The following is a 25342-nucleotide window of genomic DNA, read 5'->3' on the forward strand; positions in this document are numbered from 1 at the left end:
TCTCTCAGTCGATCTCTGGGGAAGATGCTTGCTGACGGCTACGCTGGAAGATCAATGGCAAGTATCTATGCTTACTTTGTACAAAATAGTAAAACCTGCATACCTGAGAAGGAACCATCTTTTCACCATCTCCAGGGCCTATTAGTCTCCCCAAAGGTTATCCAAGTTTAGGAAAGGAGGAGATATGTGTCCAAAGTGTGGCAGTATGAAGGCGGAAGATCATCACATGTTCCTACTCTGTTGAAAGATCCAGCCCTTTTATGAGGTTGCGAATAGAGCGCTATTTGATTCTTTGAAGATTCAAATTAAGGTAAGCGCTTTACTAGTTATTTTTGGGCTGTTGACACTCCCAAACTGTAAGCAATAAGAACAATGCAAACTTGTTTTTTTATGCGATTCTGTTGGCCCGTAGAGAGATTTGTAAGCTGTGGGTGTCTCAGATTCCACCAAGGTATGAGGACTGGATATTATCTGCGAGGAGTGTGGCTAATTTAGATATGTCAGTCAAGGGATGTCGAAGGCATGAATTTTGGGCACCTCGTTTGAGCTGGTGGGAGCAGTCATTTAATCTATTAGATCGGGGATCCTATGACTGAGCCCTTCTCCGCCTTGGCTGATAGCACCTTTTCACGGTGGTAGGTCGCCTCCACCTGGTGATGGTGTGTATTGGGTTTCGGATGGTTCAAATTACTACTTCAGGGCGTCTCCAAGTGAATCCACCTCTAGTAACTCTTTTCAGCATATGAGGTTTTGGACATTTCGGCTGGTAAGAAAAGCAAAATGGGGTGACAGAGGCAAATGAGGACAAAAAAAATGACAATAGAGGTCACCGTATCTTTGACATAGATACGGTCAGGGTCGACTGATAAGGAAAATAGGCCTGGAACAAATTAAAAGAGGCCCCACTCATGAATTGGGCACTAAAAATAACAATCTCATTTGCAGATCGCACCAACTACATCAGCGTGGACATTTGTGATATGCAGTCTGGCTGAAGAAAGGAGCGGCATGCATATGTGCTTGGTATTGTTTGTGGCTAACTCCTTGAAAATGAAGCAGTAAAATTCATTATGTGCTCTTTATATAAAACAATTACAAATATGAACATTCCTGCTCACCTATCCATAACCGGTAATAGCTCCGTTAACACTGCCTTCGATGAGTTACAAAGTCACCTTCCTCATTTCCCACCGCCTCCATTGATGTGCAGTGCAATACTGGCCGTCCTACAAGGGGCCCATACACACACCAGAGTGAAATGGAAATAAACTATTGAGTGCCTTGGATGGTGACTGAATTGAGTGATCGCATGTCATCACCTTCTGGGTACCCAAGTACATCATTCAAATGTGGGCCGTTGGAAGTGAACTGACCAGCTTCTGCAGGTCAAATGTGATTGCTAAAACCAAATCAAGGTTAGGCGAGGTACTGCAGCTTGTAGGAGATAAATGGCTTAAGGGAAATTTGCACACTCACATAAAAAGTACTAGACATCCCTCACCTTCCCTCGCTTGTAAGAATTGTTAGCATTGTATACAATATTTCAGGTCATGTTTCTAAACTATATTTAAAATATAGAATGAGCCAAAGGTGAAAGAAAAAAATTATAAATATCGCTACCTTCGTCGTATTTTACACATTTTTGCATATGCTACATTTTGAAGCATTGCATGTTCTATGTCTACATTGCACACCACTGGCAGTCATCGATATGTCAACGTCATTAAAAAAAAACAAGTTTTCAGATATCTGAAGGATCTCACTTAGGTGCATCTCATCTTCTCCTGGTTCCGGTTCTAGAAATATTTGTGTTTTGGCATTATTCAAATAGAACTACAATCACCAGCGTGCCAATAAAAAAAATGAAAACAGTACTCCCTAATTTAATCATACCTGGAGCATTGTGAAATATTTTGGCTTTTGAGGCTCACGCGACTTGTGATGCACTCAATGATATGTTACAGCCTATTGCCATTAAATAGCGCTTCAGCTCCAAGCTCCTTATCAAGGGGGCTGTACATTGCCCAGGTGGTAAGCACTTGAAGGTGCACCAATAGAGTGAAAGTGGGTGTAGTAAAGCTGCAAAAGAGCTATTGTACTATACACATTTGTAGGGAGATTGCAGTCCCACTTGGATCTTCTATACCCACATCTTTGTTGAAAGGTTTGAGGATATGCACTAATCTATGGACAGAATTATTGCAGAAGACATACAGCAGGCAGACCGGCAGGGACACAAAAACAAAGACCGGTCCACTTCGCAGATCACACCCCAATCGATGGATCCCCATTCCCCACGTGTCCAGTACACCTAAAATTAAGGTGTGGGTCCAAGCCACCATTTTAAACTAAAGGCAGAGCCCCTTTCATCCTTTTGTAAAGCGCTCTGATATCCCTTGGGATCTGGTTTGCGCTACATAAAACTTTATAAAAAAAAAAAAAAGTAGCCGCCAGTTTGGTCCCAGTGTCTTATTCCACAAACTCCCCCTCAGACCCATAATGTAAGCTAATTACAAAAAAACACAAACCCAGGGAGGAGGGTACAGTTGGGTAGAAAGCAGCATTCATACCTGCAGTGTTTTTGGTAAATCTATGAACTGTTTCACTTGTACTAGGCTCAGGACAGACCCACTAGTCAGAAACCAACAAGTCCATATACAGCATCAATCAGGCCCCTTTGCTCCACTTAGTCTGCCTGTGAAACTTGTAATTCGTCTGATTACTCGCATTCTAGGGAGGGGTTCTTGTCCAGCACTCACATGGTCTCTCAATGTGCATCTCAGCGCCCCATTAACCAAGGACAAGGAGCCCATTTCCCAACTCGTGAGCCGCTAGGGGCGAAGCTGCTTGCAAGATGGGGCAATGATTGCTGACCGGATCCTAGGTGCTTTCCATGGACATGGAGCTGGAGAGTGGGGGATGTAGGGCAGATGTGACATGGGTGACAGCACCTACACTGATTTATTTCCAGTTTACTTATACTCATGCCCCCATTATGATGCAGCTGCAATGCGTTTCCCTCCTGGCCTGTGCTGATCTGTACTGGTATCTACTGCAAGGCCGCCCTTCATCTACAGTCACAGTGCCGGAGCGCCTTTATCATTATATGAAGAAGTTCACATAACTGGCCCACACGTCCCCACAAAACTGGCCCATCTCATAGCAAAAACCTACCCACCACACCCTACAAAAAAGGGCCCATACTGGTAATACCATCCCTGGATACAGTATAATACGCCTTTGTTTGTGTATATGTGTTATTTAATCAAGTTTAGTTTTTTTAAGTTGATTTCTTTATTGGTATGAATATAGTGAATTCACAAACAGACCATTTGAGAGCGTCTTACGGGTTTTTATGGTGGGGGCGTGACTTATGGTTTCAGTAGCAGGTCTTGATTGACCATTTTCGAGGGTTTTATTTTTCATTGTAGTACCATATAGCCACTTTAATATTTTCAGTTCCCATCTTTACTTTTTGTATGCGTGATGTTGCAATGTTTGCATTATAAGAACCATAACACTTTTTGAAAAATTTTCTTCCAGTTGATTTGCTACTTTTTTAAAGGCACATCAGCAGTTTAAGACAGAGAGACGGAGTATACTATACGTCCAGCCCTAATTGTACACAGGGATAAACGGTGCGACCACCCTCCAGCTGAACCCCTGCCTTGTATGTCCTTTGGATGAACTGCCTGACCTGCGTCTATGCCCGGCATCCAGCACCCATGTGCACCATCATCCGCTATGCATGGCAGAGGTCTGGCACTGGGCCTGTGGTGAGGGCCTGGGCACAACAGCACTTGCGTCTGAACCCCAATTGTGCTGTTGCAACCTTCGTTCATATGCCTCAAATAGGTTCAAATGTATTATTAGCCAATCAAAGGTGTTTAACTCTCACCCTATAATTTTATCCCTAAACTGAGCTCAACTTGTCAAACCAAAAATACTATCACTGAAAATCCCTCATTAATGTTGTGCAGATTTGTCAAAGGAAGTCAAAGTTATTTCAAATTAACACTTTTTTGCCACATCTTTTCAAAAAGCCCTACTTAAAAAAGTCTGCATGAAACTCAACATAGAGGGCGTGGCTTGGACGCCGATGGCGATGGTCGCCTGAGAGCTCGGCTCCGGGACTGAGCCCGGGATTATCCTGTAAATCGGAGGCCGTGGGGCACCCTTCTCCCCGCAAACTATCGATTGGACCGACTGGGACCTGCCGAGGCACCTGGCGCACCTCGATCGTGCGTTGATCCGACGGAAAATCGGAGTTTGTGGATCTGCGGAGTGCGACCCAACATGGCGCCCGGACCTCTTTGTCCCCTTGGTCGGGACCTTTAGACTGGAGGAGCATCGCTAACTACAGCGCACCCTCCACCTTTTCATCTCCCTGTGATATGATGGTCTGGATATCGATCTGATTGAACTTTGGCAGCGGAGATCGCGCCTAGATGGTCGGATGCCTTCACTATAGTGGACCTCGACCCACCGATGCCGGGCGGCCCCAGCCGCGGTGCCGACCCCCTAACCCACACTTGGCTGCGTCTCCCCGATCGACACACTCCCATGGGAGGCACGGCCCCTTGGCGCCACAGAGTCTCCGGTGGTGTTGGTGACCCTCGCTCCAGACCCTCATCAGCCAAACGGGCCTGCCCGACCTGGCGCCGATTGTCTCCGCCTCCTCCTCAGTGCCCTCCGACAACAGGGTGGTGGCGCGGGCCGAAGCAGTGGAGATCCGATAGGCCCTGGAGACGGAATTCGCCGGCCCTCGGCCCGAGGACCAACAACCGGGAGAGACATAGCCGACGACCGCACTTGGTGGCGCCCCTGCCTGGCCCCACACTGTGTGATTCCTGCGACATGGGGAAACCGAGGGGAGCCAAGGGGACTACCCCAGCCGCCTCAGATTCGGAGGCCCCGGACAAAGAGGAACATGTGGACCCGGAGAGCTCTGGTGGCGCACCATTGCAGCAACAATTTGACCGTGTTCTGGAGGCGATTGCGACCACACGCTCGGCCCTCCAGCAGGACATTGCCCAGGTGGTGACGAGTTTGGGCCTCCTCAGAGCGGATCACGGCAAACTTTCGGATAGGGTCAAGGACGTGGAGGGCTCGATAAAAACTTTGGAGCCGGCACAGCGAACTCTGGCTGCGACAATGAAGGATGCCCTATCCCGGATTACTGCCATGGAGCAGAGAACGGAAGACGCGGAAGGCCGTAACAGGCGAAACAACATTCGAGTGGTGGGCCTGCCGGAGAAGATTGAGGATGACGACATGGTGGCCTACTTGGAAACCTGGCTCCGAGACACAGTGGCCCCCGAGGGTCTATCCTCCTTCTACACCCTGGAGCGAGCACATAGAGACCCAGCGAGGCCACCACAACAGGGCCGCGCCCCGCGACCGGTGGTGGCACAGTTGTTGCACTTTCGGGACAGAGACCTCATCCTCAATGCCGCCAGACATAATGGCCCCTTCAAGGCGGCGAACAGCCAAGTGAACATCTTCTAGGACTACACCTATGAGACCTAACGCAGGCGGTTCTCATTCCTGGCGGTCAAGCGCGAGCTCCGGAGCGAGGGCATCCAATACTCGCTCCTATTCCCTGCAAGGCTCCGTATAATTGTCGATGACAAGACTCAATTGTTTGATACCCACGAGGAGGTCTGTAACTGGCTCGAACTCTATAGAGCCGGGAAAGATGGCTTTGGCTCCTCATCTCAGCTGGCAGTGGAGCCTGGACAGCGACGGCGATCCAAAAGGATTCGGAGTCGCCGGGGCCGGTCGGGTGGACCCTCGACTGCGGAGACGTCGACGGAACGGAAGGGAGTGCTGGAGGTGTTATCTGCGCTGTCTGGCTCACGGGACGGTACCATTGAAGAGGAAGCGGACCCTGGCGACGAGGGGGCACCAACGGACTCGGAGGAATCGGTAACTGATAGCGTCCACACGCCGGTGATCACGCCGAATTCAGTTGAGGACCTTCTGGATGGACAGGGTTGACGGGGTGAGCTGCATCCATTTGGGTGGGGGCCCGAAGCCGGGGTGGCGGGGGCCGGTGATTGATCATGAATCCTGGGGAAGTGGGGGTGGGGTGCCATGCTCGTGCCCCAAGGGTTCTTTTACTGTTTTGGGCTTGCTTTAGTCCTGGTAGCCAGAGCGTCGAGGGCCCACTGCCAACGTCCAGCCCGCACCTGGCCCTTAAGGCCTTCCTACGGTGGCGACCGCAGGATTAGTTGGGGATAGGGTTTTTTTTGAGGGTATGGTTTGGATGGGAACTAGATGGTGCTATTTGGGTCCTGTTCTGGGGAGGGTGGGCAGGGGTTTGGGTCGAATTGGAGTTGTTGAATTTTGGTTGGGGAAAATGGCCGCCATCAGTGCTGGGTTGATTGTTGCTCTTTCTTTGTTGGGACCCAGATGGGGAGACTTTGCACGAACAATATGGGACAATGGCTGATGTTGCTAATGTGAAATGTATTACTTGGAACGTGCGGGGGCTTCACACCATGTCTAGGAGACACAAAGTCCACGCTTATTTAGTGCGTAGAGGGGTACAAATGGCGCTGCTGCAAGAGACCCATCTGAACAAGGCGGAAGGGGCGGCGCTACAGCGTAGGTGGAGAGGGCAGATCTTTTGCACTACGTACTCCGCGTATGCCAGGGGGGCGCTAATCTGGATTAGAGCTGGGGTTCCCTTCCAGGTAACGAATACAGTGGTGGATCCGGAGGGGCGCTATGTGGCCATCTCGGGCACTCTGGGGGGGAGGGACCTAAACGTTTGCTGTGTTTACGCACCCAATGTGGACCAGCTTGCCTTCCTTTCCAGGTTATCGGGCTCGTTAGCCCACTTCTTCTCCGGGCCCCTCCTGCTCGGTGGGGATTTCAATTCAGTAGTGGATGTGGAGAATGACCGCTCGCACCCACCCCTCCCTGACTCTCTGGTTCGCCGTGTGGCTAAGGGTCGCAGGGAATGGCAGACGCACTGGGGTCTGACGGATATCTGGAGGGCGCAACACCCCGACACGAGAGACTATTCTTACTTCTCAGGCCTACACGAGTTACACGTTAGACTGGACGGATTTCTTGGCTCGACTGAATTGGTTTCAGCGGCGGTCCGGTCTGAATATTTGACCAGGACCATCTCAGATCATAACCCTCTCCTGCTGGACCTTCGCTGGTTTCCTGGGGTGCCGGCAGTGCCCACCTGGAAGTTGCGTCCCGAGATCCTTGAGGACAGTGTGTTCAAAGCGGACCTTGGAGATAAGATCTCGGAGTACTTCGCGTCCAACAGGGGCACTGCGAGCTCGAGGGCGATGGAATGGGACGCTTTTAAGGTGGTGGTAAGGGGTTACTGCATCTCCAAGAAGGTAGGCATGAGGCGAGTTATCCTCGACGATTTAGATACAGCTGATCGGAAACTCCATGAGTTGGAGCTCCGCCGCCCCGGGCGCCCTGAACTCCAAGAACGCACGGCGGAGGCGAAGGAGGCGGTGGCGGCGGAGGTCGAACGGCTGCGCTGTTTCGACTACAAGGCCTATACGGTCAGGTCCCTCGCAGAGGGGGATAGATCGAGCGCATTACTGGCATGGCTGGCTAAACCTACGCGCCAGACCTCTCTGACGATGTCCATGCGCATGGTGGACGGGACCGAAGTGCGCACTCAGCCTGAGATTCTGAGCTGTTACCTGCACTACTACGAACGTTTGTACCGCAGTCGCTCTGCCAAAGTCCCTGACCTGCTCGATGATTATCTGCGACCCCTGGAGCTCCCAACAGTGGAGCCTGACGTGGCGAAAGCCCTGGGGTCCGACATAGAACTGGGGGAGATTCGCAGCGCCATTAAAAAGATGGCGAGAAATAAGACCCCGGGCCTGGACGGCCTTCCGGTTGAATTTTATGCAGCTTATGCTGATCTCCTAGCACCACGGTTGCTGATAGAGTATAGAGAGGCGAAGCGGCTTGGTCGGCTCCCCGGCTCGATGTGCGAGGCCTTAGTGGTTCCCCTCCTTAAGCCGGGAAGGGACTCGTCTGATCCGGCGTCCTACCGTCCTTTGTCAATGCTGACGGTTGACTATAAAATACTGAGCAGCATCTTGGCTTCAAGGTTGCTAGGTCACATGAGTTCCCTGGTACATGAGGACCAGGCTGGATTCATCCCCAGGCGAAACACGACCATGAACATCCGTAGGCTGTTACGCTTGCTGGGAGAACCGCTAGTGGACGCCCCTTGCCCGGTGGTCCTATCGGTAGATTTGGAGAAGGCTTTTGACAGCCTGGAATGGGACTACCTGCGCACTGTGTTACTGCGATTCGGCCTCGGCGAGGGTTTCATCAGATGGACCCCGGTCCTATATGCCTCGGCATCGGCCAGGGTCCGGGCAGGCCCGCTGATCTCCTCACAGTATCAGGTGGAGAGAGGCACGAGGCAGGGTTGTTCATTGTCCCCGCTCCTCTTTGCATTAGCGGTGGAGCCACTGGCGCTGCTACTCCGCTCGGGAGCCCATTATGGTGGCTTGTGGACACCTTCGGGCCCACATTACATTTCGCTGTACGCCGATGACCTGTTGCTCTTCCTTGAGGACCCGGTCGCCGCCCTGCATGGAGCTGCGACGGCGCTCACGGCGTTTGGGGAGGTCTCGGGCCTTCGGGTGAACTGGGCTAAGACTTGTCTTTTCCCGGTCCGCAGAGGCACACCTAGCCCTATTCTCAGTAGGGAGATTAGGTGGGAACCTGATTGCTTTAAGTACCTGGGGGTATACATCTACCATGAACCATCCGACCTCTTGGATGGGAACATAGCTCACAGCACTCGAGCGCTACGGGGTAGCATGGACTTCTGGGCTACTCTACCGCTCTCAGTGGCAGGACGGATCGCTTTGCTCAAGATGGTGGCGCTCCCCCGGTTACTGTATTATTTCCGGGCGCTACCGATCTGGGTCCCGCCGGCCACTTTTCGACTATTGCGGTCAATGATGGTTGGATTCCTCTGGGGTTCGAGCCGCAGAAGGGTGGCCCTCAAGACCCTGATAAGGCCGAAGTCCGAGGGTGGGCTTGCGGTTCCGGACTTTGAGAAGTACTATTTGGCGGCGCAGCTACAGACCCTCACCCAGGAGATCGCCAGGGAATTCCGGGGCCCGGAGGACAGGAGAGGCACGGGGATGGCTAGGCATGTTCTCTCCTTCATAGCGCTGCGGCAACGCTTGGCCTTGCAGGACTTGACGCTAGAGGAGAAGACCATTCGCCTGTGCTGGAACCGTGCCCACACCCGGGGCCAGTTGCGAATACCATATGCACCCGAAATACCTTTGGGTATGCTGACGGCGCTGCCCCATGGCGGTGATTGGTCACGATTAGCGGACTGGGAGGATGCGGGCCTACAATTGGTAGGTGACCTCTACGAGGACGGAGTGCTTTTGCCCTTTCAGGAGCTCATTGATCGCTTCGAGGTTCCTCGCGGCGACTTTCTATTGCACTCGGCCCTGGTCCGAGCAATCCAGGCGCATTGGAAGCACGGGCAGGAGGAGCCTCCAACGTCTCAGGTGTGCCAATACGTCATGATGTCAGCGGGGACGGTGAAGGCGGTCACTTGCCTCTACGGTAGACTGCTCAACGAGGGGCTGGCCCCCCTCACTACCTTAAGAACCCGTTGGGAGGAAGACATAGGTAAGGAGATCCCAGAGACGACCTGGTCCCAACTCGTGCGGCGAGCCTGGAAGGGCACGCGCCACGCCCGCTTTCAATTGGTCCACTACTACGTACTCCATAGGGCATATTTGACCCCGGCGAAAATCCAACAGTATTTTGCTACAAGCTCCGCGGACTGCCCCAGGTGCCAGGCACCGGATGCAGACCTTCTCCACATGTTGTGGTCCTGCCCGGGATTATCCTCCTACTGGATGGAAGTGGGGAAGACCCTGGAGGAGGTGACAGGGAGATCCCTATCGGTGGATGCGGCAGTGGGACTCCTACACTGGTTTCCACATACCCCCCAAAACAAAATTACTAGTAAATTCATTGATTTGGGGCTTCTCCTTGCCAAACGAGAGGTGACCAGGAACTGGAAGGCACGGGTTGGTCCGACGGGGGGCCGATGGCACAGCGAACTCTTGAAGTGGGCGGCGGGAGAAAGCACGCTGAGGTACCAGTTAGCTAGGAGACATCAGAATGAAAAGGCACAGGAGGCAGCGCTGGAATGGGAGACATTAGTGCAGGCCCTCAGGGATTATTGCGCCCCCAGCGATTCCGAAAGTGAGGAAGCAGCTCGCCCCGAGTCCCGATAGGCGATTGTGCTTTACAGGTCTATTGCTTTCCTCGTGGGTCCTCTCACAGATCATACTGCGGTTGTTACCGTGCGCTGATGGCGGGGTTGGGCGGGGGTTAATTTGGTTCATAGTGTTTTGAGGGAGGGGTTTTCTTTTGGTTTTGTAGGCTTGTTTAGAAAAGCAGATGACGGACGATGGATTATTCGGGCCAGCTTCGACCTCCTGTTGAGTCCCCATTGGATATCGCCGCCCGACCATTGGGTTGTGGGCTGAATGGCTGTGTAAGGATACATACTGCTGGGGGACGGAGGGTTGTATTCCATTGATTTTGATTGATTTATACTGCTGGTCGAAAATGTAACAGTATACTAATTCCTGCAATAAAAATATATTTAAAAAAAAAAAAAAAAAAAAAAATGAAACTCAACATAGCAATAACACGCTAACCATGGCAAGTGTCAGTCAAATTTTGTGAAGATATGTTAAACGGCGCCAACTTTATTGGATAATAAAAGATCGTTTTTAATATCCCTTTTATAATTGTCAGAGCTTGTTAACACCTTGCACTGGGCTCAACCTGCTAACAGCCTGCACAACTTTATGACGATCCATGAAATAGTGGAAAAGCAAATAAACACATCTGGTGGCCCCCCGACCCTCTCACACTTCTTCTCTTTGATGGATTTGAATACACTACAAAATATCAAGAGTGAGTGACACTTGCTGAGTGGCTATGAAGCTTCGCACAGATCCATGACATTGCGCCAAATATTTTAGTATATCAAAGGTTTTTTTGACCTACTGCCTTCGGACCTGCATGGAACCGGAGATGAATGCACAAACACAACCGCCCCCTCCATGGATCAGCGTGAACCTTGACATACCAATACAAAACTCACTCACTGCTAAATTTCATGTGGATTCATAAACGGATACTAGCAATTGCTATTGCAGTTAAGAACCCTATCCAGTCGGGTTTTAATTTAACAGTTCGAAGACATTAGTTGAAAAGCAAACATTTAGCTGGATCTGTTTGTATGGCATACTTCTGAAAATCGCTTTGCAAGACCAGAAGTGTGTTTGCATGTAAGTAAACCTTTTTTAAAGATTTGTTTGTCTTACTATATTTGCATTCCTTAATTTACGGGCTGGACATTGGTTTGTTTTGCTACAGTGTAGATTTCAACTGTTTTCCACACCCGAGGAACAGGCACTTGTGTTGCACAGCAAGAGACTGTAAAAACGTGTTGATGGAGCATGGTTAGGGTCACCATGCATGACAATACACAAAGAAACTCTAGAAGTGACCCTCAGGTTCTCTGTCCTCTCAAACTCTAAACACTTTACCCTGGACGATAACAAAGTTTTAGAGACAAGTAATATCCTCTATATGTAATTTATGGTGTATTGGACAGTAGCAAGTGGGCTTAATCTATCGGTACACACAAAGACCAGGAGGCAACGGGCCTGTTTCTTCGCTCACACAACGTACTTTTTGGGAGAAACTGATTCTTCTAACATAGTGGACTCTTCTTCGCCGTCAAGGCCAAATCTGTCTTTGCTCTGTTTCTGAAAGGCAAGAAGCAAACAGGTTATGAATGTGTGCTCATAGTAAGGCATCACAGTACAACAATCACAACACTGCTGATGGGTTACAAATGTTTTGAGTATTCTTCACAAACATCTGGTGCTAAAAGATCTGTGAAATATTGTTTCATTCTGCAACAATCTGACGTAGTGGAATGGTTCAGTGAAGTTCTCTTGTGAGAGTTGTCGTGGGGAGGTAGGTTTGGTACGATGAAGCACACCTCTGTTGTGATGCAGCTGAACATGAACATGGGACTGTCTTAGGGCTTTGGTAGTGGGAGACCAAACTGTGGTTGCGGAACACAACCCCAAAGGAATGGAAGTAATTTATGTATGCTTGGTTCTCAACCAACTGCATCTCTTCAACCACATGACAAGGGTTGATAAACGCTGTATACAGTGCCGTACAGACGGATTTCTTGGATTAACATTTTCCTCTGCTTAGCATTCAACTGTTGACCAACTCCACATACATCATCAATGTTTGGCTCGCTAACATTTATGGTGGTATGATGAGGTTTTCTGAGAATGCCACAACTGCTGAGTAAAAAAAACAGATTTTATTCAGGTAAACGTGTTCCGTGACAGTACAGTACTAAAAGTGGTCACCTATTCAGTACCGACTTGCATTGCAACTTCTTGATGTGCATCATCTTTTACTAGTCGGGGACTTCACAGGCTGGATGTACTGCCCAAGGCGCCTGACCACTAGGTTACTCAAACAAACTACTCATGGGCACACATCCTGGGGGGGCAGGGGAGGAAGACACTGCTCGGACTTAATTATCATTCGAGATTTTCAAGTAATTAATTGTGATACATATTCAACTGGCTGGTCTGATTATTTTACTAGACATTTCACCGTCAACCTTTCTAGGGAGACTAGTCAAATGAGCAACAAAGATGATCTTCGACATAATAATCCACCAAAAAAGTGTGCCGTAAAAATACGAATCAAGCGCTCAAACATGGAAATGAAACGTTCAGTAAGGGTCAATCAATGAACAATTTTGGTCTCTTCCATGACACCTACATGAACATAATAAATCGTGGTGCCCCACTTAAATCTAAAAAAGCCCGAATTTTGTATGCTCTTTGTTTCAGTCGGTCCTTGAGGAAACTTTAATGCTAGGGTCATGGACTTGAAAATAAATAGAGAAAATGCAGGACCGAACGGCGTTACAGACCTCTTTAAGCAGTGCTCCAGAACAATATGAGCAATATTTTCCATAGAAAAAGAGAACAAGCTAATAATCAATAGAAAGAATTCTCCCAATTTTTGTAGGCATTTGTGATCCTACTTGCCAACACATTCAAATTTCCATTTCTCAACTGATTTTAATAGGGGTCAACTGTGCTCTCCAGTAGAAGGAACAGTATTTAAAATGCCAATTGATACCTTATAGGTCATTCTACTTGCATTCCCAGATATCGAAGCTATGATTAAAAAAGTACTCCAGTATGTTAGGACTTGGCTATAATTCCTGCAGTAGCTGCTAGATTTGCAGCAGCTACTATTGCCCCTTGTGTAACTGAATTAACAGTTCTAGCATAAGCTTGAGTTACTAAGTTCTTAGCCACTTATACTCAGTCTTTCTTGACCACTTGCAAAGCTTTTAGTCTACTGCAAGTCTTCCATTTCTTTTCAAGATCGTGGAAAAACTGTTTTCTCCTAGGTCAAGAGGTTCCTAAAACATCATGAGTTTATGGGTAATGACCATGCAGGGTTTCAGACCAGACACGACACTGAAACAGTGCTGGCGGTCGTGTTTGACCTGGTAGACTTTTGCGCATTCTTTAGTCGATTGCAAGCAGTGGCTCATGTCTGGGACCAGGCAGTTCAATGGTTCGAATCATTTCTCTTTGAGAGGATACAATGAGTCAAGCTTGGACCACGTCTATCTTCTGAAACAGCTGTCAAATGTGATGCCCAGAAAATGGGTCACCATCCGAATCCCTTCATTCACGCCCTAAGTGATCAATGTTTGCCATTTCACTACTACACATATTACACTCATATCTATCTGTATGTCAACAGTACACAGGATGCCTCCTCCACACTCAGAGTGGGACAGGCTGAAGCTACCACCTTGAATTACATTTGCAGGGCTGATGTTCTGTTGATGGATCCCAGTTAAAAAGTTCAATCTATCAATAGCTTCTTGCAACCTCCCAACCTGTTTGTTCGTACATTTGATTCTTTAAAACAAAGTAAAAACAATGCAGCGATCAAGGATAACGAGCTCAGTAGTGGGTCACACATGGGGGACTGTGGTGAAGTTGGCATTCCTCAACTTGGGATAGATTAAACAATTTGTTCACTTTATTGTCCAAACGCTTTACAAGTAGATTTTTAAGAGCACTGATCAATGCTCGTCTTCATTACAGAAACTCTTTGCTGGGTGGTGGGGATGAGCGGGGCACAGGTCTCCCACTGACCAACTGCAAGGGGTGCGAAATGTTGTCATTTACATGAATCCTCTGAACTCTTACAGTATCTCCCTCACTTAAAAAACACTGAACTAGCATCCAGTAGACATAGTGTTCTCGAAATCCTATGCCTGGTCTATAAATGTCTTAAAAATGGCTTTAGTTTGACTTTGGAAAAAAATATCCGATAGACTTCTACTTGGCTGCTGTGATCGAACAATCATTCCCTTCTCTTAAAATAAATGGGTCCTGCCTCAGTATTTTTCTTCTGCCACTCTCTACTCAGTATCAGCTGAAATCAATCTCCTTTAATAAGGAGCCTTGAGTTAATTAGGTTTGTGGCATGTGCCATATAAATAAGTAAATGAGGATATATTTGGGTTTTGCATTTGCATGGTGTATCCCCTCAAGCTTCAATTCCTACCTGGTTTCTTAGACATGGGCAGTCTGGTTGTTTCCAACCTTCGAGAGAAGAATGAAATGCCATTGGTATCTCGGCCACCATGAAGTACATGTCCTGCACTTCTATTTGCTTTAATCCCTACGAATTATTCAGCATACACTGAGATGGTGGAAATGTGACAGACAGAAAAATGCGCCAGAAAGTTATTTCATCAGAAAAACGCTGCATTAGCAAGAAATGCAGGGTTGCATCAAAAATACATCTTTTCCTAAGCTCAAAATTGAACAGCAATGGTGTTTATATGCCATGGTATGAACTCTTGTATTCAACAGTGATGGGAATATAATAGTAATTTCTTTCGCAGAGCTTTACTTGAGACATAATCACAGAGACCTGTATTTTAATCAGATTATGGGCTGCAAAATTCATCTACTCTTTCAAGTTAAAGACCTACCCTTTTTAAGTTTCAGCACAGGTTAGTCCACATGAATTTGCTAGCTAAACAAATATCCCTAAAACACAGAAATGAGCTTGTCTGTAACAAACCTGAAGGTCCTGCTTACCACATAATTGTAGCTGCCAACAGACCTGTATAACTGTCTCTCAGCCAGTCTTGTTTTTTAAGTTGAGGATACTAAGCACGCCCATGCGTGGAGTTTTACATTTATCATTGTAAATACGGGTATTTATGTCCCAGCATGCACAGGGCTATTGGCTGAAAAAACAAGACCAGACGAAACGTACTCATTACTTGGAGACAGTTGATTGGCTTGTATGACCTAGTTCAGAAACTGAAAAGGGGCTGGAGAGTTTGAGCAAATGGAGGCCACCAATATGTTCCAGGTGGTTGGTTGCCACTAAGGTGGTTGTCAGCTGGCATATGTGAAATTAGTTACAAGTGCTGGTCTAGCACCAAATAGTTGGAGGTTGATTTTCACTCTCTGTACCGATACTCTTTCGGTTTCTGCCAGTAGCTTTATGCTGAGATCCCAGGTATCTAGTAGTTAAATGAAACTCAGTCCCAGAGGGCCTACAACAAGCGGTCATTTCACACGATGGTGTTACAATGGGCAGTGACTAGAAGGCTTTTACAGGCACTGTCATTAATGAATTTAATGTATGCACTGTGTAGACAGTGAACTTAGTTTATAATTGTTTTCGGTGTAAAACATTTACTGGCATCTGTAATGGTAGCAATCATAAAAACATAAGCTTCACTTGTGTTCATTCTTTGACCTGGTTACTCTCCCATTAGTTTTGGTAAATTTCAGAAGAAGGACACCGTCAACAATTAACTACCAGTATGTACATGCTGTGCAGTTGGAAATCCGCTGTACGGCGAGGGCCGTCCCTCCCTTCCCAGTCTCCTCTTTGGACAAGAGTGGATAGACCCAAGAGTCAATGGTGGTTACAGCGCAGCGCGTTACCTTCTTCAGGATGATATCGATGTAGCCTGCAATGAGCTGCGAGATTTGTTCGCCTTCCGTGGTCTGCACTGAGTAGTAGCTTTCTTGATACTCGCCGAAGTCCTACAAGAGAGACGTAACCTTTTCAAAAAGAAGGTGAAATGCTGCAAGAAAAATATTAGGTGCTGCTATATTTTTACCTGTTTGGCAGTGTTAATAACACTGAACTTCCAAACCCTTGCCTAATATTATTGTTTGCATTAACATCACTCCTGCTCACTTTACTTTGTAGACTCCTAAGCATTTGTTTTTATTGCTGTGATAAATTTTTGGGACTGACCGGGAATAGCGTGGACGTTTATACACCTCAAGCTAAACGGGGGTTAGCGCTACCATCACCTGTGACCGATGCGTCTTAAAAATATTTAATGTTGGTGATGCTGCAGCACAAGCATGGTGATTGTAATGCTTTCCCATGATCCTCTATTCACCATCTGGACCATGACTTTTAGCTTCTGGACACTCAAGTCCACAACAAATGCATCATCTATGCCCCCAGGATCTGGAACAACATCCTTGTACTCCTCATTCCTTCCTCAACGCTGCGGCTCCACATTAGGAAAGACTTTAAGACTCACCTCTTTAACCCTCAGGGTGCTAGCGTTATTTTCCTCCTGTGCTCATTTAGTGAATTTCCCATTGTTCATGACGAGCTCAGCTCGTCATGAGTGTATGGAGGTGTACACCATGACGAGCTGAGCTCGTCATGAGCGTCCAAGGGGTTAAAGAACACTACATTAGAATGTATTAACCACCCACAACTCAATTCCTCTCCAGCTGCTCGCTGACTTTATGCGTGTTCTTGACCATGTACAGCGCTCTGCTGCCTTTAGGCTAGGTTCACACTACGGAAATACCATATAGATACATCTACGGACTAGGGGGTTTCCTGTAGGAATTAAGCAGGCACTAAAGATCTTAATAAAATCAGATTCATAAACATTATAATAGTCCTCCTCTGTTACTTTGAGAGTATAGGACCTTCTGAACGATGGAGTATCACAGCCATGTCTCAGTACCTCACTTTTGCTTAGGCCATCCTAAATAACTGCAGTTTGCACTAATCTTTCCGGCTCACTTATTTGAACGGTCGTCTGTTCTGACCACAAAATCCCCACTCTCAAGGCATGCATCAGACCAGACCTTCCCTCTCACCCACGTCATTCTTCAGAATCACTTCACTAACCAGAAGACAACAGTGAGTGCAAAGACGCATAGTGCAAGTTCAGAGATGTAGGCACACTGAAACTGATGCTAAGTAATCAGATGTCTCTGGCAAGCCAGGAGCAAGAATTGCGCTCCATACTGTACCGGCACCGTGACTTCTGGAAAGGTTTAACACGTTAGGGGCCAGGAGCGAAGTCACTGAGAGAAATCCCATATGTTCTGTTGTAAGTACAATCTGGGCATGGAGGCTTGGATTGCAATGCGGTGACCCATTCATTCTAATGGCTGCCATTGGGAGACTCTGCAAGTCAGTGGGACTGGTGGCTGGCTGGGATACAGTTGTTTGTCTCTTGTGATTTGTGCTACTAATAAAGATGCATGGCCCACAACTAGCGTGTTTTGGACTGAACACTGAAACTAAGTGCTGCTTTACTAACCTATTCAGATCAGACAAGCACACACAGCACAATTTACAGCACTTGCCAAATGAAGCTGCAGTTTTCCACCTGCCAACCAGGTGAAGCCCTACACACAAAATGCATCTATCCACTGATCCTGCTGCCAGCGCTCCAAAATACCCTCTGGATATCAGTTCATGCACATAACTTCTATGAGAACCCTGCTTCTGGACTCAGTGTGGCTGTTTCTCGTAAATCAACCTCACCCAGTTCTGGGGGGCAAGACCCACGAGTCCCTTCTGGACACTGACAGACCACTCAAGCTTTTATTAGCAGGAACTGTTTGAAGAAAGCACACCTCCTGAAGCGAATAAACTGGTCTAAATAAGTGTACCTATTCGTTTCTCATGAATAATGTATATATCCTTTATACTTCATCTGTCCCACTGATTATATACAATCAAGGATTATTGTGGCACATACTCGATTGAGGAAAATAGTAGGGTTTATTTGCCTACATATTTGCAAGGGAAATCCATGACTATCACCTTTGTAACATGTGTAACATTTACTAAGGAATCTACCAACCAAAAGACAAATACATTTTTTTTTGTGGGCCTACTTCCGGTGGAGGTTCAACAAAATGCAAATCACCCATCACCACTGAAAGAATGATATAAAATAACGTAGACCATTAAATCCCTTTTGAAATTCTGAAAACAAACAGGTGTCGGCCTCCAGATACAGATCCAAGTAAGTAAGAACCACCTTACAAGACCTTGTTTTAGGGTGGTCCAGGAATAGTCTCTCCGAAGACACATTTAAACGTGACGTGCAAAAGTCACATAGAGTCCAACACCAGACAGACTAAATACAAAGGCGGTCATTGGGCAAAGTGCAGCCTATTCCAGTTGTATGCCTGCATCTGGTAGGTGCACAAGCTTGGGCGTGGGGGAAGACGTTCTCAGGTAGTGATAGGACAAGATATTGAGCTATAATGCATGAGCGATTGCCCCAGGTGAACAACTGAAACAAATTAAAAACAATAAAGGAGTTTACTAGCTTTTAAACAAAAGATGAATGAAATGCATTTGTTAAACGATATTCTTTGCAAAATCTTGTATAATTTTAGTTCTTCACATTTACATTACTTTTTAGGTTCCTTCTTTTGGATAAAGTATTTTATTTTCAAAATGTACATGTCTCTTTATCTGGAGATTATATTTCAATAATCAAATTATAGCCAACATTTTATTTAATCCGAGGACACGAAGAAGAAATAAATCAGTCTTTCCGCATCCACTACATTAACAGCTTTCCTTAAGGAAGTCAGGAAACCTTTTAAAAGTCTACACGAGCTGGAAAAAAAAGACCTGATCGAATGAGTCCACAGGGACAGTTACCAGAGTGAAGCTTTTCGGGGAGGCGGCCCAGCGTTTCACAGTGGTCAGGGGCCACTCCTGCACCACCTCCTTGGTCTTCTCATCCACACGCATCACCGACTCTTTGGTAATTCCCAGCAACCGGGGGACCAGCTTGTTTTTGCTCTTCATTTTCTCCTGCAAGAGGAAGGCAAAGGTTTAATTTTCCTGTTTCATGCACCTGAAGAGAGTAAAGGTGGCAGCTTCAGAAGTGGCAATTTAGTTGTTACCAAGAGGCTGACACTACACTCTTGTGTAAACGTCAAACTTATGTCAGCAGTCTTAAAATGGCGGTCCTGTAGTTGTGTGAGCCTTCATTGCTAGAGCGGCCCAAGAGCAGACCAAAGGCAGTGTTGACCAACTTGATTCAAAGCGGTAATTATATTCAAATGAGGTAGTTTCAGTTGTGCAATGTACGACCTATCCAACCATACCTAACATTTATCAACTGTTGGCAACCTTAGCTACAATGTATGTTCCCGCGAATCTTTTTTCCCCAGTGTGCAGCAGTGAATGGTCTTTATGCAATGTAGCCAAGGCCATGTGTGTCAGAAGCCATGTGACAACTCATTAAGCAAGCGAGGGAGATCCCAGGATCAGTGGTATTTGCCAGAAGTGAGATCACCCACCCTTTGACCTAAGATGAAAGCTCAGGCTAGTCCTTCAGCTGCCATCTTTTGATGAGCCGATAGGGGATGGAAGGAGCAGGAGTGAACACTACAGAAAGTTAACAGATTGTTTATTAAGTACTGTATTGTAATTATATGTATATAGTATTTATTAACAAGATGTTGAAGTGCTTTATGCCAAGCAGCACTTTGAAGGGGGAACCAAGGAAAGGGATTAATCCAGTGGTTATTTTTGTGAAGAGTTTAGTTTAGTTCTCTCAAGGAGACCATTTTATGTCTTCATGTCCACTTCAGTATCTTTGAAGTGGATGACAATTAGTATCAATTAGGTATTATCATTAGTGAGGGCGGGTATGTAGATTTAGGTTTATGCAGAGGGTCGGTGGGATTAGCAGATGTGCTAGAGCAGAATAGGTATTGGTAGGCTCCAAGGTTAGGGCAAACATGCACATGGCTCAGAGGGAAGGAATGCAGAGGATGGACAGCAAGGACAGGGCCATTTAAAGAAAACAAATGAGATAAAATTGGAAAGTTAAGTCCAGGTCGAAATTTTAATGGAGGGTTTTATGCACATAGAGCAGACATTTGACATCACATGCAGTCCGAGGAAGTCAAACTGTAAAAAGAAACATCATTATTTGCATGTGAGATAGTTCTATATTAGACACCTTTGATAGGCCTTAGAATCAGGTGAACAGTAAGTCCACTTCTAGGCTATTGTTCTACCACTGCCTCAGCAGGAACAGCTGATCAGCTAAAGGGTTGGAAGCGTAAAGTAATGGCTGTAAGCATATACAGGGAACTATGGAACACTTTAGGTAAGGCTAGAATGATGCAATAGCTTCATGATCAAAGCAACATGAGAGAATATACAAGGTATATAATGGAAACATAGAAAGGAGATCTGCAAATGTGGGAACCAGGTCTTCTGATGGTTACCCTTAAAATCCAATGGCAGATTAGGGTACTTCAGCACTGTCGTTGGGTGAATGGCAACGGGAAGAGATTTGTCTGTAGTTTGCTTTTCAAGGTGAGAAAGTTTCTAGGTCAGACGTCTGTCCCTGACTGATGTTTCAGGAAGGATGACAGCCAGGTGCTGAGATCTCATACTTCCTTGTGTGCAGGCTGTGGGTGCTCCAGGTCAAAGACCGCCCTATGCTTCCTGCTGTGAAAAACATTGCTTTGGGCGAAGGATGTTTCTCGAGTTCAGCCTCCGTAAGATATCCAGCACAGGGGTCACATAGGGAAACAAGCAATGCATGTACAGGACAAGGCATGTGATTTGATGAGCAGATTTCATTTCAACTCCTAGGAGTGAAATCATTTAGATGCACCTGTACAGGCGTGGTACCTGTGCACTGTGAGTGGAGAGGCAAAGACTTTCTGCGTGCTCAACCCTCCCGTGAAGTACTTCCTTATGTTACTCCTGATCAGCAGTCTACAAAACAACGCTGGGCAAGTTACACACAACTGAGCTTCATGGGACACACTCTTTTGACTTGTGCACGAGGTGAGTATTGTCAGGGCTGCACTACACCACTTGCAAGTGGAGAAACAAACATTAACAGCTTTACAGGCTACAGTTGAAGAATGACGCCAGCCGTGTTTTTTCAACATGGTACGTATGCCTACAAATTACCAAGTAAATGTTTAAAAAAATGCAACCAGCATCTTCTTATTTTACAATTATTAATAATATAACAAACAATACAGCTTTATTTTCCAAGAAATTCTTCACCCTTCAGTTTTCTAAGCCAAAATCAAAGCTGCCTGCTTATTGGTGAGGCACCCACACAGATCTATTTGCAGACTAGCTGCAATAAAGATCCCTCTCACAACACAAACATAGTGTGTCTTTATGTTCTTAGGTGGGAATAATCTAACGTTATAATGAATTAATAACAAGATAACTCATATTTGTCAACTTTAGTGCCAGAGACTCTAAAGTCAGGACTTTAGTGCCAGAGACTCTAAAGTCAGGCTACACAGACGCGCGCTCTCTCTTTCACATTAAATAGGTTAAAGGTGGGCGAACCAACATATTAACGCGGAGTGCCAAACCAAAGCCGAGCCTAGGGTCTGGCTCGGCTCTGTAAGCCCATGAACGAGCCAAGCCCTGAAAATTAGTCTATTAAATCAAACACGGTAGATTTTTGTACAACTGGTATTCTGAATTCGCATATTTGAAGTGCGTTCATTTGTAATAATGAAAAAAAGGAGTTTGGGTAAAATAAAATATTTGCCTAAGAGAGCACGAGTTAGGCTGGGAAACCACAATTTTACCAGGTTTTATGGTTTCACTTTGTACAAAGCAGCCATTAAAAGTGTACATATTTGTCTTTACTTTTTTATGAGAATGCTTTCTTTTTACCTCTTTGCGCATCAGTTACATTACACAGTCCCATTCATTTTGAACTTGTTTTCGTAGGAAAGTGAAAATGAAGTGATTTGTCCAGAATCAAAGGATGTTGAGTATAGAACTTGGCTCGCCAGCTCCAAAGTCAGCAACACTGGCCATAACGCCGTAGAAGCCACATGTAGGCAGTTTGTCAAAGAATCTGTTTTGAAAGGGCTTGCAAGGACATACACCCCACCCCGCTTTTTAGGTTTTTTACTTTTTGTGAACGAGAAATTAACAGATAACTACGGCATAGCAGATGTGTGCTGAAACGAGGCTCTAAACCAGCACGCAACACGGTTCTAAATGTACTACTTTCCGATCTCTGGCGAAAAACGTCTTGCTCCTTGAAGTGTTTTTCTAAGCGCTGCAATCAGTGGGGAATGCCCTCTGTCCCACTTTACGGTCCTATCCCCCGGAGTTGCACTTTTGCTCTAGTTTGGGGCCTCATGGCCGGCCGTCTGTGTCCTCCCGGGGCCCAATGGGGAGCGCCTGCCCCGGAAGGGATCGTGTCTGGGACGGCGCGTGTGTCTCCGATTTCAGTGCTGGGTTTCTCTTCCCTGCTCAGTGCACATTTGCACTCCGGGCTCCCCCTCGAGCTCTGTAAACCGAGGAGGGAGTTTCCTGCCGAACAGGCCTGACATCACTGGAAGAACAGTCCGCTCGCGAGGCTGTGGTGTTAAGAAGCTCTGACGTGCGCTGGAGCCCCTCGCCAGGGCCCCTACAGCCACTTCTATTGCAAGTTGCCAAGGGCAACTCATCAAGGGGAAGTCCAGTGAATCGTGCCACTGTAAACAGGGTGGCAACGTCGACTGCATTAAAGCAGTTGGGTCAATTGGAGCAAACAAGACTACTATACCCAGAATGCATTAGGTTGTCACACGAAAGCACAGGGCTGGAAGCGATGACATCGAGTGACCATTACATCTGATTACAATTGTATGATGTAATAGCTAGTCGTTACTTGCAGTGCTTAAACACATCATATGTGATACGAACCGGTATATCAACGAGCATTGTCAAACCCAATAAGCCTCGTCTAGCGTCTGTCGTTAATTAGTAAAAGTCTCACACCACGGGGAAGCGTGTTACCCGTTCACGCTTTTCCATCCGGCATAACTCTGCATCAGTTAACAAGCGAAGACTGCCACCTACTGGCAAAATAATATAGACACGCGATCATCAAAATACATTCCAAGTTTAGTTAACGCAAATCTTTAGGTCACATTTTCCTTCTGATTTCTATTGTGTTGCGTGTTCACTTTTCTATTATTATATAGTACTGAATGTAAGTAGACGTCACAAAGGGAATTGTTCACCACTGAGGGAGATTGCACGTGACATCATTTTTTTTACTCCTCCTCCTTCAATGTGAACAAGAATGTGCCCGGGCTCACGGAGAGCGGGAGGGGGGACGGGCACACGGAGGGGGGAGGGGGACGGCGGGAGGAGGGACACGGAGGAAGGCAGGACAGCAGTAAGCACGGCCCGGCCGGACCAGATTCGGGGGCGTTCCCGGCTTTTGGCTGACGTAGCATGACTTAGCCAAAAGCCAAAAATTCTCGGGAACGCCCCCGAATCTGGTCCGGCCATGACGGACGCCTCTCTGTTCCAATGGCTAGCCTCCATTTATGGAGCTAGCCAATGAAACAGAGGGGCGTATTCAAGGCACCCATACTAGAAACTACAGATTTCTCTGGAGGCGGAGCTTACGCTCCGTTCCCCAGCGAAACCTAAAAAGTGTGAAGACCGGGCAGGAAGACAGAACTGTAGATCTCTGTAATAAAGGGTTAATAAAAAAAACATATTAAAAACATGACCCTGATAGGATAAAACATCCCCTTTAGGAGCCGATTCACCTCGCGATTGTTCGTTGCAATGCTCTCCATGTTATTCTGATATAATGTGCTCTCTAAATAACCTTAGTAAAACTTATCAAGATCTTTTCTGCAGATTACCAGGCCCACAGCTAAACCAGGGATGTGGCCATCTGCAAGCTGGCATGACGGCTACGACGGAGACCCCTCGGAGAGATCGGCTGGAAACAGGTACAGAAAGGAAAACCTGTCCACCTGGAGCAGGGTTCATTCTCCAGCCAGGCAGCATTCGACCTCTGCACACCTCCAAGGTCGACACAACGAGTGCGGACTTCAAGGGGCAAAATAGCTGTGTCTTCAAAAAGCACATAAAACAGAACCGAAGTGCTAGGGGCGGCCCACGCGCCGGTGAGAAAAGAGACCAGCAAGGAACGGCGTTGAAAATGGCAACACAGGGACCATCTGCAGTGTTCCAATGACGTCACACAAAAAGCCAAACTAAACGCCACTAAACATTTCAGACGGGGTTACTGCTAAGCTCGGTTTTTTCCTTAAGTGTTTCCAGTGGTTTAGATTAAAAATAGGCATTTGGCTTTTTCTGTAAACATCTGTGATTAGGTCTTTTCTAAAGCCTCCCTTATATCAATATATTATTTAAAAAAGAAATAGGCATTATATTTTTTGTTCTAATAATAGTTACAAAAAATTGTACGAAAAAAGCTGCATTCTTTTCACAAGTTTCTTGATGACAAATCTACCTAAGTGATGAACTTTCAATGTGCTGCAGATTTTAACTGGTCTCTGCTTTAATGAAAGACAGCCAGGAAAGCGAAAAGGCAGAGCATTCCGTTCTTAACTTTCATTGTATTGTCCAACTTCATGTCACAGACAGATTAGAGGCTGGTCTAAAAATAGAAAATCACCAAGCACGGACATGATGGACCTCTTCTATGAAATGCGAGACATTTCCATTAAGATCCAGAGGATTACCAGTGACCCAACCATTCACATGACCACTGCACTGCCAGAGACAAAATCACCTCCCTTGAGGAATATGGTGGACAAAGATAGTGTCGGCGCCAAATGTTACACGCTCTCTGACCATTGGCATGGCCAGCCCGTAGAGCGACCATCATCTCGGAATCTGAGACGCGCTCCTAAGAAGTTCCTATCAAACTCAATGCCTGCAGAAGCAATGGTACCTTTTGCTTCACCTTTAGGGATCTGACATGGGGTACCACATGGAGTCTGCAGTCTCGTTGGTTTTAAGTCCAACCTTCCTGTCAATCCATTAATAAGGATGATGAGCTTCCCAAATGGCAGATAAAAAGATTTTCCTACAGATTAAACCCATGCGTACAGAAGTA

The 25342-nt window shown here is 46.7% G+C and overlaps 1 protein-coding gene across 4 annotated transcripts in view; it reads right to left on the bottom strand.

Moving 5' to 3' along the window:
* The window catches only part of TLN2 (talin 2), a 598939-nt gene that overhangs the window by 448329 nt on the left and 125268 nt on the right, over window positions 1–25342 (bottom strand). For all 4 annotated transcript variants that reach the window (XM_086959469.1, XM_086959467.1, XM_086959468.1 and 1 more), the window contains exons 9-11: window positions 19114–19269; window positions 16107–16208; window positions 11752–11828 (exon numbers count right to left, since the gene is read on the bottom strand). In XM_086959469.1, the coding sequence (XP_086815595.1) occupies window positions 11752–11828; window positions 16107–16208; window positions 19114–19269 (335 nt within the window). The remainder of the gene's footprint in view (window positions 1–11751; window positions 11829–16106; window positions 16209–19113; window positions 19270–25342) is intronic.

This window comes from Lissotriton vulgaris, chromosome 2_2 (genome assembly GCF_964263255.1).
Source record: "Lissotriton vulgaris chromosome 2_2, aLisVul1.2, whole genome shotgun sequence".
Lineage (NCBI taxonomy): Eukaryota > Metazoa > Chordata > Amphibia > Caudata > Salamandridae > Lissotriton > Lissotriton vulgaris.